This window comes from Oryzias melastigma, linkage group LG9 (genome assembly GCF_002922805.2).
Source record: "Oryzias melastigma strain HK-1 linkage group LG9, ASM292280v2, whole genome shotgun sequence".
NCBI lineage: Eukaryota > Metazoa > Chordata > Actinopteri > Beloniformes > Adrianichthyidae > Oryzias > Oryzias melastigma.
The window spans coordinates 656,825-672,215 of record NC_050520.1 but is presented as its reverse complement, the minus strand read 5'-3'; the positions used below and the strand labels follow the sequence as shown (position 1 = coordinate 672,215).

Here is a 15,391-nt window from a genome sequence, read left to right as displayed (position 1 = left end):
CAGGTGGAGACAGGTGGAGAGAGGCGGAGAGAGGGGGAGAGAGGGGGAGACAGGTGGATACAGGTGGATACAGGTGGATACAGGCGGAGAGAGCGTCTGCATGTTCTCCAGACTGAAACGGACTCCAGAGAAAGAACATGGGCTTTGAGACGCGGCACGCTGTAGAGGAACCGTCTGGAGGATTCATGGAGATTCTAACTCCTTCATGAGTGACCAGCATCTGAGGGATGGAGCCTCAGCCGCGGGTCTTCTCTGCTTCTCCAGGAGTTTACGATGTCAGCAACAGAAAACACAAATGAGTCCGTTCTGAAACACACCTGAGGACCGTGTGCAGACTTGATGATCTGGAGCAGGATAAAAGCGTCCATCCATGAGTCGGAGCTCAGACTGCAGATGAATCACGGCTCCAGAAGGACCCCCCCAGTCCGTCTCAGAGACCACGTCCCACACAGAACGGACCAGAGGAAGTGGCAGCGCTGCAGCCGCCGCTGTTCATGCATCAGTCACTTCACATCTCATCTCCGCCTGCGATTGTTTCTGCATTTTGTCCTGGAGAGCGCCGATGCAGAAGCTGATTTCCAGAATAGGATCCCCTCTGGGGAGGACTGAATTATGCACCTCCCTCACAGATTCCTGAACCTCATGAAGGCCGACATTCAGAACCTGAAACGCGGTTCAGACCAAACAGCTGGAATGATGTTCAGGAAAGCTGTTTTTCTATAGCTGCTCATTCAGGAGCGGCTCCGTTTCCCATCAGACCTTTTCTGCTTCCTCAGACGGAGGCTGCAGTCAGGATCAGCCTCCGTCTCCAGGACGAACTCCAGGAAGTGATGCTGGTGCTGGAAGGGAATCATCTGGAGAAGTCCGTCTGAACTCTGGACAGGAGCGTCCTGACAGAGGCGTTGTCACGGAGACGCTAACCTGATGTAGATTCAGTGCTGAATAATTTCACAGCTCTTCATCTTCTGCTGGCTGGAGGCAGAAATCCACTTTGGAGGCGCCTGAACAGATGTTGGAGGCTCTTATTGTGGCGGCGTGTCCACGTGTGAGCAGCAGCTGCGTCTCCTGTCAGTGTCAGCTGTGGTGCAGCGTCAGTGAAGCATTCATGAATGGGACTCAGACGTTCGTCATCGCCAAGACGTTTCCTCTGCAGGAAGCCGAGGAACGGAAGCTGCAGCCGGAACGCCTCACTCCTGAAAACGGGTTTCTCTGGATTTAAGGAATTGAAGCTGTGATGAAAGATGCCCCCCCCCCTCCCCCAGGCCGGGACAGATGTCAGAAAGACACCAGCTTGTCCACTTCTCTGACTTTGTTTTAAATGAGACGGATGGACAGACTCTGTCTGAATGAATGATCTTCTTTCCATCAACAGCTCTGCTGCACATGCACTAAACCCTCATCTGTTCCTAGTGTCTAGTTCAGGTTCTGGAGAAGAGAAGATGGTATCTTCACATTGACTGCAGTCAAATGAGCCGCCGTTCACATTTCTGTGGTCAAATCAGCATCACTGGATTTTTGGTGTGAGTTTCATCCAATACTTACGGTAGCAGGACTGAGAACGCTGGAAAATCTCCACCAGACTCCACGGAGCTTCTTGATGTGACCACGGAAATGTGAACGGCGGCTCATTTGACCGCAGTTGGAAAGGATTGGAAATCAATCAAAGAGCATTTGGATGTTCTACTCAGCTCCAAAAGCCACGCCCCCTCAGAGGAGATTTTTGACACTAAGGCTTCAGATCAACATGAAAAATGGCTTCTTAAGACGTTTAGGTTGATTTTGGTTAAAAACTTCGTAATTAAAACTCTACTGAGAACATTTTCTTTAGATAAAGAAATAGTCACGTGGGACTTTAAGGCTCGTACGACCGCCTGAAGAGACATTATGAAAATGGAGCGTACCATTATCGTGTGTGTGGTCAGTGGATCATGGAAGTTACACACTTCTGTTGTACGGTGTCCTACGTCATACTAGTGGTTAGTAAGGTGTGAGTACTGGATAGTAGTAAAGAGTATCTACGACTGAATGAAAGGCTTTACACGTGTGTGAACTGCAGTTGTGTTATGTACTTGTTAACATGTCTGTGAACACTTTTGGAGCCAACGGGTTTGTTTGTAACATCTGAGTGTGTGTGGAGAGGCTCCGCCCCTTTAGACTACCAATCACCCCTGACAGTAATGATGATGACTCTCCGGCATGTTGCTGCATTATGATTTGTCACCCGCAGCACGCCCGTAGATAAACATGAACATTTTGTCTCTACGGTTCACTGAGCGTCTATGACCTTCAGGTTTCAGTAATGACCATCCTTCGAGTCCCGTTCGGGTGGGAACAGTTCTACTCCACATACGCCTGGATCCAGACAGTTTGGACTAAGACTTTCCTGCTGCTTTGCTAGGATCTACCTGGATGAGAATCTACAGACGTGACTGAGGGTGAAGGAGCGCCTCCATCAGAACATGATCTCAGCTGGAAGACAGAGACGACATAAACGCCGGACTTGTGAGCCACTCCTCAGAGCAGTGACCAGAGACTGGAACTGGACGTGTTAGAACAGACGTGGCGGCCAAAGGAGCCTGGCCGTGTCGTAACGCATCACTGTGAGACACGGAAAGGCCTCCGGACACGACAAGTGAGACCAAACACTTTACATCAGCTCACAGCCTAAAGGTTCACAAACGTCCTCATTACAGCGTGACGGCTCAGACGTTTTTCATTTAATGTTACAGAAGTGATGGAAGTTTTTGAAATGACTGTCTTTTTATTATTTCCCACTTGAATTAGGCAGCTAACCTCTAACACGTTAATTAAAAACACTGCCTTGGCAGGAGAGAGCGTCTGGCAGGGTGTGATATCTAACGGCAAAGAAAGGCTTGGAGTTAAGAGGCTGTGCAGACCGGTGACGGCTCGAGTGGACCGGCTCTTTCATGAGGAACTCTGCAAACGGCTTAGAAAGCCTGCAGCCTCCTCATTTATGTTCTCTGTAGTCAGCCTCTGTTTGTGTCTACATGTTATCTGCTATTTCAAGACTCGTTTGCCCAGAAAATTACACGCAAGAGAAAGTTTTGAAAGAACTCGTCCTGAGTTAGCTTGAGAACTTCGTTAGCTCTCAAGAAACTAGAATTCTCCCAAAATATGCAGCCATTAACTGCATATATACAGATATCAAACCTGCCATTTTTAAGTAAGATCACTGAAAAAGCTGTTTTCCATCAGTTAAATGAATTCCTAATAAATAACAACTGCTATGATGTCTTCCAGTCCGGCTTCAGACAGAACCACAGCACTGAAACGGCTCTGACCAAAGTGACTAATGACATACGTTTGAATACAGACAGTGGAAATATGTCAGTGCTAGTTTTACTGGATCTCAGTGCTGCGTTTGATACAGTCGACCACGCAATACTACTGAGACGACTGGAAAACTGGGTGGGTCTCACTGGGCCAGTACTAAACTGGTTCAAAACGTACTTAGAAAACAGGAAATATTTTGTGTCAATTGGTAACTTCACCTCTGAGCCAATAGAAATTACATGTGGAGTGCCCCAAGGCTCCATCCTGGGACCACTTCTATTTAACATCTACATGCTCCCACTGGCCCAGGTTATAAAGAACAACAACATTAGTTACCATAGCGATGCAGATGACACACAGATATATATTAGACTGACACCAGGAGACCGAGGCCCTGTACAGGCTCTTGGTAAATGCATTGAGGACATTAATGACTGGATGTGTCACAACTTACTTCAATTAAACAAAAACAAAACTGAGGTTATTGTCTTTGGGGCTAAAGAAAAAAGGTTGGACGTCACTACAGAGCTTCAATCTATTCAACTAAAAACTACCAACCAGGCCAGAAACTTGGGTGTAGTGATAGACACAGACCTACATTTGATAAACACATTAAGGCAGTCACTAAATCAGCCTATTATCATCTCAAAAATATCTCAAGGATTAAAGATCTGATGTCTAAGCAGGACCTGGAGAAACTAGTGCATGCTTTCATCTTTAGTCGACTTGATTACTGTAACAGTGTTTTTACAGGACTACCAAAAAAATCCATCAGGAAACTGCAGCTTATTCAGAACTCTGCTGCTCGGGTTCTCACAAGGACCAAGAAAGTAGACCACATCAGTCCAGTTCTGAGGTCTTTATACTGGTTACCTGTCTGCCAGAGGATAGACTTTAAAGTTCTGCTCAACTCCAAATTAGCCAGTAAAGTGTAAAAACGTCTAAACTAGCCAAAAGGAGCTAGCATGGGTCACCAACATGGTGCCTGCAGGCAGCAGGTAGCCCCCAAGGACCTCACAGGACGCCTGCAGGTCTCTTCTAGAAATAACAACTCACTCGTGAGCTGCGTCTAAAATTGCATTTTATTCTGTTGTTATGTTTTTAAATGACACTTGCAGTTACATGGATTTAAAAATGAAAACGTCTTAAAAATATGTTGTTGATACATGAACTCTAGAGACCGTCAGTGGCTGGAACTACAGGAGCTGAGGTCAGTCTGATGAATGGATTTAAGCGGGTCGAGCACAGAAACGTCACAACGTAACAAACCCTTCGGATCAAGTCCTACATTCTTCAGGTCACCTTCGCTAAAAACAACCCAACATTTCAGGTCATTCTTCAGGGTTCGAATGAATCTTTATGCTCCCGTTTTCTGCTGAAGAAAGAAGACATCCAGAAATCTGTGTGGCTTCAGGAAACCGACCGTTCAAAGATCAAGGTTATCATACAGCAGCGCCGGTGGGGGAACGGCCCCCGCCCTCCCTGATGTAAAATACAATAAAGGACATCTGCTTGAAGGAAACCGTCTCTGACAGAAGACATGCATCAGCTGTCAGAGGGGGCGGGGCCGCCTGCTGCCTCCCCGTCACCAACACAAGTCAGAGCTGGTTATTGGAATCAGATGATGTGTTCAGATGCAATTTTAATGAACAGATATCCGTTTTAGACTCACAGAGGGTTATTATTTATGCATCGACTTGATCAGATTCAGAGACAGAAGTCAGGACACGTCAGGCTGTTAGGAGATGATGGAAAACGAGAGCCGCCTCCAGCCGTTGCTTCCATGTGGTTTTCTCTCATGGTTACAGCGTCTGTAGGACCACTGCTGGAGTCTGAACCAGGTCTGTGGTTTCTGTGATCGACCAAACCTGCTCCCCATGGGAGACACATCCCACCTGTCCAGGGGTACGTATGACCCTCGGGGCAAATGGAGAAGACGCACGCCCGCCGTCAGGCTGGAGGTTTGGGAGTCTGATTGTGTGGACCTTTCTTCAGGGTTCTTCTGTGTTGATGCAGAACTTCAGTCTCTGCCGTTCTACTGCGACAGATGGAAGATCGCTCCTGTTTCCTCCTCATGGGTCTTTTCTGGGCGATTAGCGCCGCCAGATTTGTGTGGCTGCTCACCATCGGACAATATGTCTTCTATGTGTTGTCCACCGTTGAGCTTGGGATTGATGAAGTATAATTGATTGATGAGGTAGGCGGGGCTCTACACAAGGACCCACACTGGATTGTTTTGCTCATGGCTACCTGGGAATCAAACACATCAGTGTTTGCATTATTATCTGAGCTGAACTGGGATTCAGAACCAGTTGAAGAACATCTGAGTTCATCTGAGCTGCTTCCCTCTGCAGCTGAAAGCAGCTCCAGTCCCTTTGGTTCTGACTCGGTTCTACCAGACGTAGAAAAGCCCGACAGTCTGGTTTTAGAGGACAAAAGCAGAATCTTAAATCCATCACATCTTTAGCAGGAATGTTTAGTCACGTGATCAGACTGTTCTTCATTTACACCAAGTAGAAAATGTAAGGAATCATTGTTTAAGTTTAAGTTTAAGTTTATTATATTTATATGGCGCCTTAAAATGACCTCAGTCAAACAAGGCGCCGCACATTTTATTGTTCAAAGAACAATAAAATCACATCTAAAAAGTTAAAAACAGATAAAAATAGAAATAAATTACATTACATAAAATACATAAAAACACCAGATAAGAACAAAGATAAAACAATAAACAATAAAACACACCAGCAGAACATTGTTGTTGGACTATAATTCGTAACTTATATTCATTATTAGGAAATTTAGGACTGAGAGGAAAGTTTTAGGATTTACCGTATTTTCTTTTTACTTAAAATCCTTTAAAGTTCCTCAATGATGAAAATCCTGTTTTAGAGTTTTTAACATGTCTGTGTGTCATTTTTGTTCAGAAAGAGAACAAATGTAGTAAAAAATCATTTTGTTTTTGTATTTCCGAGTATTTCTCCTTTCAAACCAATCAAACTGTCTTGGACAGACTCTGTCTGAATGAATGATCTTCTTTCCATCAACAGCTCTGCTGCACATGCACTAAACCCTCATCTGTTCCTAGTGTCTAGTTCAGGTTCTGGAGAAGAGAAGATGGTATCTTCACATTGACTGCAGTCAAATGAGCCGCCGTTCACATTTCTGTGGTCAAATCAGCATCACTGGATTTTTGGTGTGAGTTTCATCCAATACTTACGGTAGCAGGACTGAGAACGCTGGAAAATCTCCACCAGACTCCACGGAGCTTCTTGATGTGACCACGGAAATGTGAACGGCGGCTCATTTGACCGCAGTTGGAAAGGATTGTAAATCAATGAAAGAGCATTTGGATGTTCTACTCAGCTCCAAAAGCCACGCCCCCTCAGAGGAGATTTTTGACACTAAGGCTTCAGATCAACATGAAAAATGGCTTCTTAAGACGTTTAGGTTGATTTTGGTTAAAAACTTCATAATTAAAACTCTACTGAGAACATTTTTTTTTATTATGTATTTTGATTAAGTCAACCTTTCAACCGTTAGCACGATAATTTCAGTCGATTTTTGCACAATCTACTGGAATTATTATGCTAATGGTTGCAAAGTTCCAGTACGTTGAAGATCTAGTGTTTCACCGGCGACGCCTCAGGTGTGTAAAAGCTGCTTATTGTAGACAAAAGGTGCAGAACAACATGGTAAAAACTGCCCACCCCACATAGAAATCTCACCTAAGAAAAACAAATCTTAAAATGTGAAAAAGGTTCTTTAATCAACAAATAATCTGCCAATAGGGTAAGAAAAATGTCCATCCAGAGAATTCTTATTTTAAGAAAGAAATTCTGGTCATAAGACGCATAACTTGGATTATTTTACTCTTGAATTACCGTCGTTTTAAGATCTTTTTCTCACAAGACAGAAATCTTTTCTTGAAAACAGTCTTTACTTTGTAAAGATTCAGTTTGGGCCAGAAAAACTTCCTGATCAATCACCTGCCTCTTGGCATTCTGGGTATTGCAGTGGTACCTCCTGACACGGCTGGCTGTGCGTCGCGGTCCAGTGCGAGTCCTAGTCCTTAACCGTGGTGCGTTTTCTTTTCCTACAGGTTTAAAATGAACGACAGCCTGGAAAACAACCTGACTCAGCCGTACGACAACTGGACGTTCTACAACTCCTCCACGGAGCGCAGCACGCCGCGGAACATCACCTACGTGGGATTTTACCTGCACCAGCCGTCCACGGCGGCCATCTTCATCATCTCCTACCTGCTGATCTTCCTGGTGTGCATGGTGGGAAACGGAGTCGTCTGCTTCATCGTGCTGAGGAGCAAAAACATGTGGACCGTCACCAACCTGTTCATCCTGAACCTCGCCGTGAGCGACCTCCTGGTGGGGATCTTCTGCATGCCCACCACCCTCCTGGATAACATCATCACAGGTAACGGAGGCTCCGCCTTCTGAGGGTGACATCAACATGTGTCCTCTTTGATTTGTGAACATCAGAAACTCCTGGATCCTCAGAGAATCCTCAGTTGTTGTGTTTGGATGGGGGGTAAACCCTTTAAAGCAACAATCCCTGAGCGCGGCGTCAGATCCCCTCCCACTCGTCCTCTTTTGAAACTGAAATGTCAGATTAGTTGGAGGCTTACGGCGACACGCTGGTGCCTGGCGTGCGTGGGCGGGCGCCGCGGCTTCCGTTTACAGGTGATCTTTGGACGAATCCCACTGAGATTTTCATGTTTGAAAAGAGGCGCACAGGTTCCTCCTCTCCCATCATTCCCTTTGTCCTTCACAAGCCCCTCCCCTGTAGTGGACCTGTGCAGCTTGGACGTGGAGGGACGGTCAGCCGTGGACGCCGTCGGTTCTTCCTGGTTCTGATGCTGAAACAGAACCCAGCTCCCACACAGAACCACTCTGATAACAGGAGAAGAACTCCCAGGAAGACAATCGTTAGAAAATAGGAACGAGTAAAAAGTCATTTTATATCAAGATCTAGAGACGAGGACTTCCACACATTCATTCATCTTCGTTCCTTTCGGGGCCGCGGGTTGCCGGGGCCTATCCCGGATAATGATGGGTGAAGGCGGGGTTTATCCTGGACAGGTCGCCAGTCCGTCACAGGGCCGGAGCTCCAGACATATTCAGAAAAACAAAGTAGATTTGGACCCATTTTAATAATCATTCCAGCTCTTCATGAGACAGATTTGTTCTGGACTTTGTTGGTTTGAGAATTTAGAACCTTAAAACCTGATCAAATACGTTGAATGTGTGAAATCAAAGTTTAAAATGTTTGCGAGGATCAGATCATTTTCAGAGAACTGGTGGCTTTGATCCTCTCGGTGGTGTAGATGTTTGGGTTTGGTGGTTCTATTGGGAATCAAACTCATAAATAAACATTTGTTGTATTTGGAATTTTTTTCATTTTTCAATAATCTAGAAAGTAGTGACTCTTCCCTTTGAAACAGGTGCTTTATACCATAACAAACTGAAATGTTTTCCTGGTTTTACTTGATCTCAAATGTACTATTAATAACCTCATATGTACCACCAGCTTCACGTCTCTGAAGATGTTGTAGAAACTAACGGTTCATGTTTCATGAAGAACACTGAGGCTGCTATCAATAATAATTCCCAGAATCAATTAAACTACGATGGATTTTTTTAGATTTATTTTTATTGTAATTCTGTTGGCTCGGAGCCCCAGAACCGTTTGAAACATCCGTGGAACATGGAACCGTCCTCCTCTTCCTGTAACCTTTAAGCTTCTCCTGAGGCTCTTTTCTAGTGAAGATGCTGCAGTTTGAATGTGAAGCATGAAAATTAATTAACAGTGAATGTTTGAAATGGGCTCAGCGGCGACATTTCCCTCAAAAGCCTCTTTACATGCATTAGGTGTCCAACGGCAAACATGTTTCAGGAAATCCGTCCGGCTGCGTCTGATTCCATCCCGGCTGTCACAACATAATCCTGAAACATGCAGGACAGCTTCCAGCTGGGAAGCACGACGTCGTCCGATCAGATCTGCTGCACTAAACAGTTGAAGCAATGAGAGTAAATGAAGGAGGAATCTCAGCAGACATCCATGTTTGTGTTCAGACTTCCTGTCGGACCTGAAGCTGAAAAGCTTCCTATGTGAACATCCAGAAACCTCCTTCTACCTCCTGGTTTATCACAGCTTCAGAGGATTATGGGAAGTTTTTCAGGATTTCTCTCTGTCAGATGAACGAAGATGTTCAGATGAATCATCTCTGAACCAGAAGTGTAAAAACAGGAACATCTTCTACGTTCTCTGAAGTTTCATCTTTATTTGAAGAAGGAAAAAACAGAAACTTCCAGAAATGAGCCGACTCAGCAGAATCCAGAAAAGATTCGGTTGGTTTTCCAGTAAGAAGATTTCCTCACTGAGAAAAACGCGGCCATCCAGCGAGGTGACAATGGGGGCGTGGCCAGACTTCACAGACGTTTGAGGGAGACTCTGAAGTCCTGAATGAACGAATGAAATGCTCTCACTGGAGCATGATGGGATCACAGATGGAAGGATGAAGAGCAGCAGGTCAGGATGATGAAGGACATGGATAAAACGGGAAGACGGGTTCTACGAGACTGATGGAGAGAGGGAAGCAGAACTTTGAAGATCGGATGAATGAGGGAGATGTTAGAGAGCAGAGGAGAGGAGGAGGAGCTGATGAGGAGAACAGAGGAGGTCAGGAGGAGCTGCATTGTGTCTAGATCTAAAGTCTGTCAGGGAGCTGTGGTTCGGAGGAGGAGGTCTGGAGGCGCAGAGGAGAACTCTGGAGTTGTCTAGAAGATGTTTGAGGGCTGTAAGACGGTGGTGAGATGTTCTGTAGGAGTTCCAGGTGGAGGTGGGGCTATGAGCTCCTTCTTGTTTCCATGGTGATGGACAGACTAGTGGATGAGGCTAGACAGGAATCTACAGCCTTGTTTCCACTGAGCGGTCCGGTCCGGTCCGGTCTGGTCCGGTCTGGTCCGGTCTGGTCCGGTTTTAGCATGAAGCTGAAAAAATAGCTAATCTTTAAAACAACCTAAAAACTGAAAAAGGCTAAATTAGCCAAAACAGCTAGCGTGTAGCTGAAATATGAGCTAAACTCTAAAACAGCCTAAAAACTCATAGTAAATGTAAAAATGGTCCAAAAAGCTGCTGGATGTCAATTTGAAAAACTTTAAAACTTCCAACTTTTTAGCATAATTATGAATAATAAAAATGCAGGAATATTATTCCAGAATAAATCAACTTAAACCTTAAATAACTTTTAATATTTTACTCTCCATAAAAATATATTTTGTCAAAATGATACAAGTTAGAAATGAGCTCAGGATAACATCGGGTCATTAATAACAATATGATAGAATCACCCAGAGGGCCGGATCCGGCCCCCGGGCCTCGACTTTGACACGTGCTATACAGCTACAACGGGTCAGAAGTGTTTAATGAGTTTATTTTACAATGAAAACCCTCAAAAAACCGGACCAAACTGGACTGGAACGTATTGGAGCGCCCAGTGGAACCGAGGCTTCAGTGGATCACGATGTTTGCAGACGACACTGTGATCTGATGAGAGCAGGAAGCTGGTGGATCTGACAGCTTCAGAACATAATTCTTACTCATGGATTTAATTAAGAGTTTCATGTTTTCCACAACAGGAGATTCAAATTGCTGATCTGTGTCTTCTTTTTGGGGGGGTGTTACTGGGCTGATCTAAGCCCCCAGGTCTGCTCATCCTGCCAGCAGCCTGTGGTTTTGGTGTCTTCAGGATCACAGCAGCTTTGATCACAGAAGGTCACAGAGGTCAAACCCAAAGTTTTGAAACTGAATTTTTCCGATTCCAAAAGGATAAAAACAGAACTGAAGGTGAAAAAAAAAGTTTTGAAATTTAAATTTTGAGTTTTGAAACCCAAATAAACAGAAGATTTGAAGCTGAAAATAATAAAGTTTATTTAAGAAAAGCAGAAAGTTTTGACATTTTGCTTTTTTATCTTTGGCCAAACACCAATACATTTTATTTTATTTGTTTTATTTGGGTTTCAAATATTATGGCCCCAATTTATCTCCGTAGTGCTCGTGTTAGAAGTGGACTTAGAGCCTTTAGCCGTCCTGTCGCTCTGCCTGAATCAATCAGTCGGAGAGAAAACTGTCAAACCGGATTTCCCTAAACGCATTTTTAATATCCTGAACATCAAACGAGTCATAGTCAACATTGTTCATGCGCACAAATGTGGTGCTCCCTGCACAAACGTTAAGATTTACCTTTACCTGTATTACCCTTTCTGAGGCTCCGCCCATTTATTTCATCTGGATATCGCCTCATTATGACATTATTATGACGTTATTATGACATTATTATGACATTATTATGACGTTATTATGACATTATTATGATATTATTATGACATTATTATGATATTATTATGATATTATAATGATATTATTTTGACGGTATTATGATATTATTATGATATTAGTATAATATTATTATGACATTATTATGATATTATTATGACATTATTATGATATTATTATGATATTATTATGATATTATTATAATATTATTATGATATTATCATGACATTATTATGATATTATTATGATATTATTATAATATTATTATGACATTATTATGACATTATTATGACGTTAGTTTGACATTATTTGACGCGTGCCGCAGCATCGTAGCCAGGTCGCCTCGTGAATGAGATACTGGGTCTTTATCTGGTTAAATGAAGACCATCAATCACGTCTTGTCACCAAACCCGTCTTCATGACCTGAGATTGGTGCACAAATGATCATGAAGAACAAGAAAATCCAGCTTTTCATCTGCTGTCGGCTTGGTTTGTACTTTGACTTGTACTTTCCCTGAAGCTGTTTCAACATTTCTATAACAAACTAGAATATTTACTGAAGCTGTTTTCCTCCTCAAATGTTTTCATCCTTTTAGTCCGTCTTTCACAGCGTCGTCCTACAAAGGAAACATTTGGACCTTCATGGGTCTTCAGGGAAAAGAGCCGTAGAATCAGTGAAAACGTCTCAGGATGAAAGAAGACGCAGCAAACGTGCAGCTCCTTCCAGCCTGCAGAGCAAACACGGCGAAGGTGCCGTTCGGCTGCAGGAAAACCTCGCCAGAGGCCAGAGCGTCACAGAGACGTTTCTCATCTCTGCAGAGTGGAGCCAACAGCGAGCGGGATCCAGGGGGAAAGGGTCAAGCTGAGTCAGGCGGCGGTTTGCAGAGACGCTTATCAGAGACGCGGCGCCCAGCAGGCAGAAAAACTGTTGGTGTGACGCAGATCAGAGTGAAGCTCGCCCAGCTGGAGCGGAAAGCACGCCGCCGATCATAGAATGGAAGATGCTCATCCAAACACCGTGAGCTGCTCGCTGCGACTGCGCAGGAGGGTCTGCAGTGGGGGAGGGGGGTGGGGGGTCAGACACACCTCCAGTGCGAGCTGCAGCTCAGGTATGATGGGGGGATGGAGCGGTGACCTGCGTTCTTCATCTCATGACCTGCAGACGTGAGGAATCATCAGCTTTACCGTCAGTACTGAGGTCTCCATCCAGATGAAGACCTCAGCGGCTGTTACGATCTGCAGACAGAAACCTTCCATCCAAATACGTCCACAATAAAGCTCGTTAGCGTCATTCTCCAGAGCGGCGTTCCGGACATCAGGAACGTCAGGAGCAGCTTCAGACTGTCAGCTCTTCAGCTGCTTTCTAAGAACAGCAGCCCAACTCCCACTCAAAGAAAGGCAGTTAGAAAACCTGGTTAGTGTTTGTAGGCGGGAGCTTTTCTGAGTTTGTGTCTTTGGATCTAAATCTGTCTCTGTGGCAGCGACACGTTTGAACTCATCTTTACATCGTCTTTATGCATCTCCTGTGGCTTTATCACGTTTCTGTGGGGAGTTTCAGGATAAAACTGAAGCTTTAGAGTTTGAGTTAAACTAATTCATCAGATCAAACCTATGATTCTATTGAAGGAGTCCATCAGTCTCCTCTGTCTCCTGCAGGATGGCCCTTTGGCAGTCTGGTCTGTAAGCTGAGCGGCATGGTTCAGGGGATCTCCGTGTCTGCGTCCGTCTTCACGCTGGTGGCCATTGCCGTCGACAGGTACGTGGTCGTTCACCTCAGACCCGTCCTGGAAAACATCTGGACTTACAGGAAGACTCAGCTTTAGGAGAAGGAATCGTCTTTACGCAGATGACACAGATGTGTTCATGAATCATGAAAGAATATCCCAAAGTTCTGATCAGATTTTAAACAAGTTTAACAGCAGATTATCCAGTGCAGAGTTCTGACATCATCAAGCTTCACTCTTGGTAGTCTGACTGATTTGAAGATTTGTTTCTCAGTGCATGGCGTTCTGTGTTCTGATTGGCTGTAGACCTTCTCCGTCAGAGTCTGTCTCACCTCCATGAATGAGCTCAGTCACCAACTCAACATGAATCTTCAGTCCCCATCAGATCTTTGTCCTCTTTCTCTAACGTTCATCTCGTTCGGGACGTTACTGCTTGTATCTTTGGTCTTTATAAACGTCATAGTTTTGGAAATATTGAGCAAAATATGCTCCATAGGAAATGAATGAGAAATGTTCGAGTTCTTCAAACACTTTGAAACCGTTGTCAACAGTAATGTTTAAATAATTTGGCAATAAAATGCTATATTAGCATTATGCTAGCTCATTTTGGTAATTTGGCATCTACTGAGGTTTTTAATACTAATGTCATCTTACATGTTAGCAACACGCTGACGGTTTTTGGCTCATTTGTATCTACTGAGGTTGTTGGGCTGCTTTTAGCTTAGCTAATATTTTAGCAACAGGCTAACGTTTTTGACTAATTTGACTGAGGATTTTTCTGCTGTTTTGGAGTTGTGCTAGTATTTAGCAACGTGCTAGCTTTTGAGGCGAATTTGTCTACTACGTTTTTGGGTTAATTTAGAGTTTAGCTCATTTTTAAGCAACACACTACATGCAAAATCGGCATGTATTGAGATTTTTAAGAAAACTTACTAACAATTTTTCAGAAATTCAGGCCAGTTTAAGTGCTCTTTTATAGTTCTTCAACAAAATTTCAAGTCTTTCAGCAAATCCCTTCAAGTCGAGTTAATTCCTTGATCATTTTCAGCAACCAGATTTAGAAAAAAGGATTCACGCTAGCATGATTGCAGGAAGTCCAACCTTTGTCATTTTTAGATTGTAGTTCCTGTGAATGATGTCATATGAACATTATAGGATGTACATCCAGTTGAATTTGATGCAAACGAACATCTTGTGATGATTCATGAAGATGCATAAACAGATTGAGCTGTTAGACGATCAGACGATCTAATATTCAATGACGTTTTTAGGAGGTTTTCTTGGCTGAAACTGTGAGGATTCTGAGCTTAGATTTGTTCTGTTTTGCTGTCAGTCTCAACATGTTCCGGTTAATCGTCTTCACTTCGTTCATCAACCTCCGTGTGTTCACGTCTCTGTTCTGTTTGCTGTGACTGGTTTGTTCTCTCATGGTTTTGTCATGTTTGAGTTTATTTAGTCAATCTTTCCGTTTCTTCAGTCGCTCTCCTGCATTTGGCTCCTCCTCCTCCACCATTCATGACGGAGACATCTACAGTCAGAGCAAACATACATTTATAAAAATACGGTTTATATTAAACATGGCTTCAGTTTCTGCGTTCCTGACTGGGACTTCTGTAGAAAACTCTAATATTTGTATCTTTGATCTTAGACCGTATCAGAAACAGCATCAGGATTTTGCTTCTCTGCGTTTTTTGTAATTCTTCCCTCCTGGATTCATCTGAACGAGCCATGGAAACCTTTTCCATCAAAAGTCACGGAGCACGCCGGCCACCGCTCTGGCGCTTTGATGCTCCTCTGCTTTGATGCTTCATCTGCGCCGATGTAGGCGGGCTTTACAGACATCAGCTGACAGCTGGAGAGTCTCACGGCGGGAAAGTTCGATGGCGGTACCGACGGCTCTGGGGGGGAGGAGGAGGAGGTGTGCTGGCAGATGGGAGGTGAAAGGTCACTTCCAGCTGCAGACGTGACCGCCGCTGACCTCCATCGCTCAGCGAGCTCTGATGACTCGCCATCAGTGT

General features: G+C 44.2%; 1 protein-coding gene across 2 annotated transcripts in view; it reads left to right on the top strand.

Moving 5' to 3' along the window:
• npffr2a (neuropeptide FF receptor 2a) overlaps window positions 1-15,391 on the top strand; it is a 19,299-nt gene that overhangs the window by 790 nt on the left and 3,118 nt on the right. For both annotated transcript variants that reach the window (XM_036213761.1, XM_024258044.2), the window contains 2 exons: window positions 7,397-7,728; window positions 13,306-13,405. In XM_036213761.1, the coding sequence (XP_036069654.1) occupies window positions 7,404-7,728; window positions 13,306-13,405 (425 nt within the window). In that variant the 5' untranslated portion in view covers window positions 7,397-7,403. The remainder of the gene's footprint in view (window positions 1-7,396; window positions 7,729-13,305; window positions 13,406-15,391) is intronic.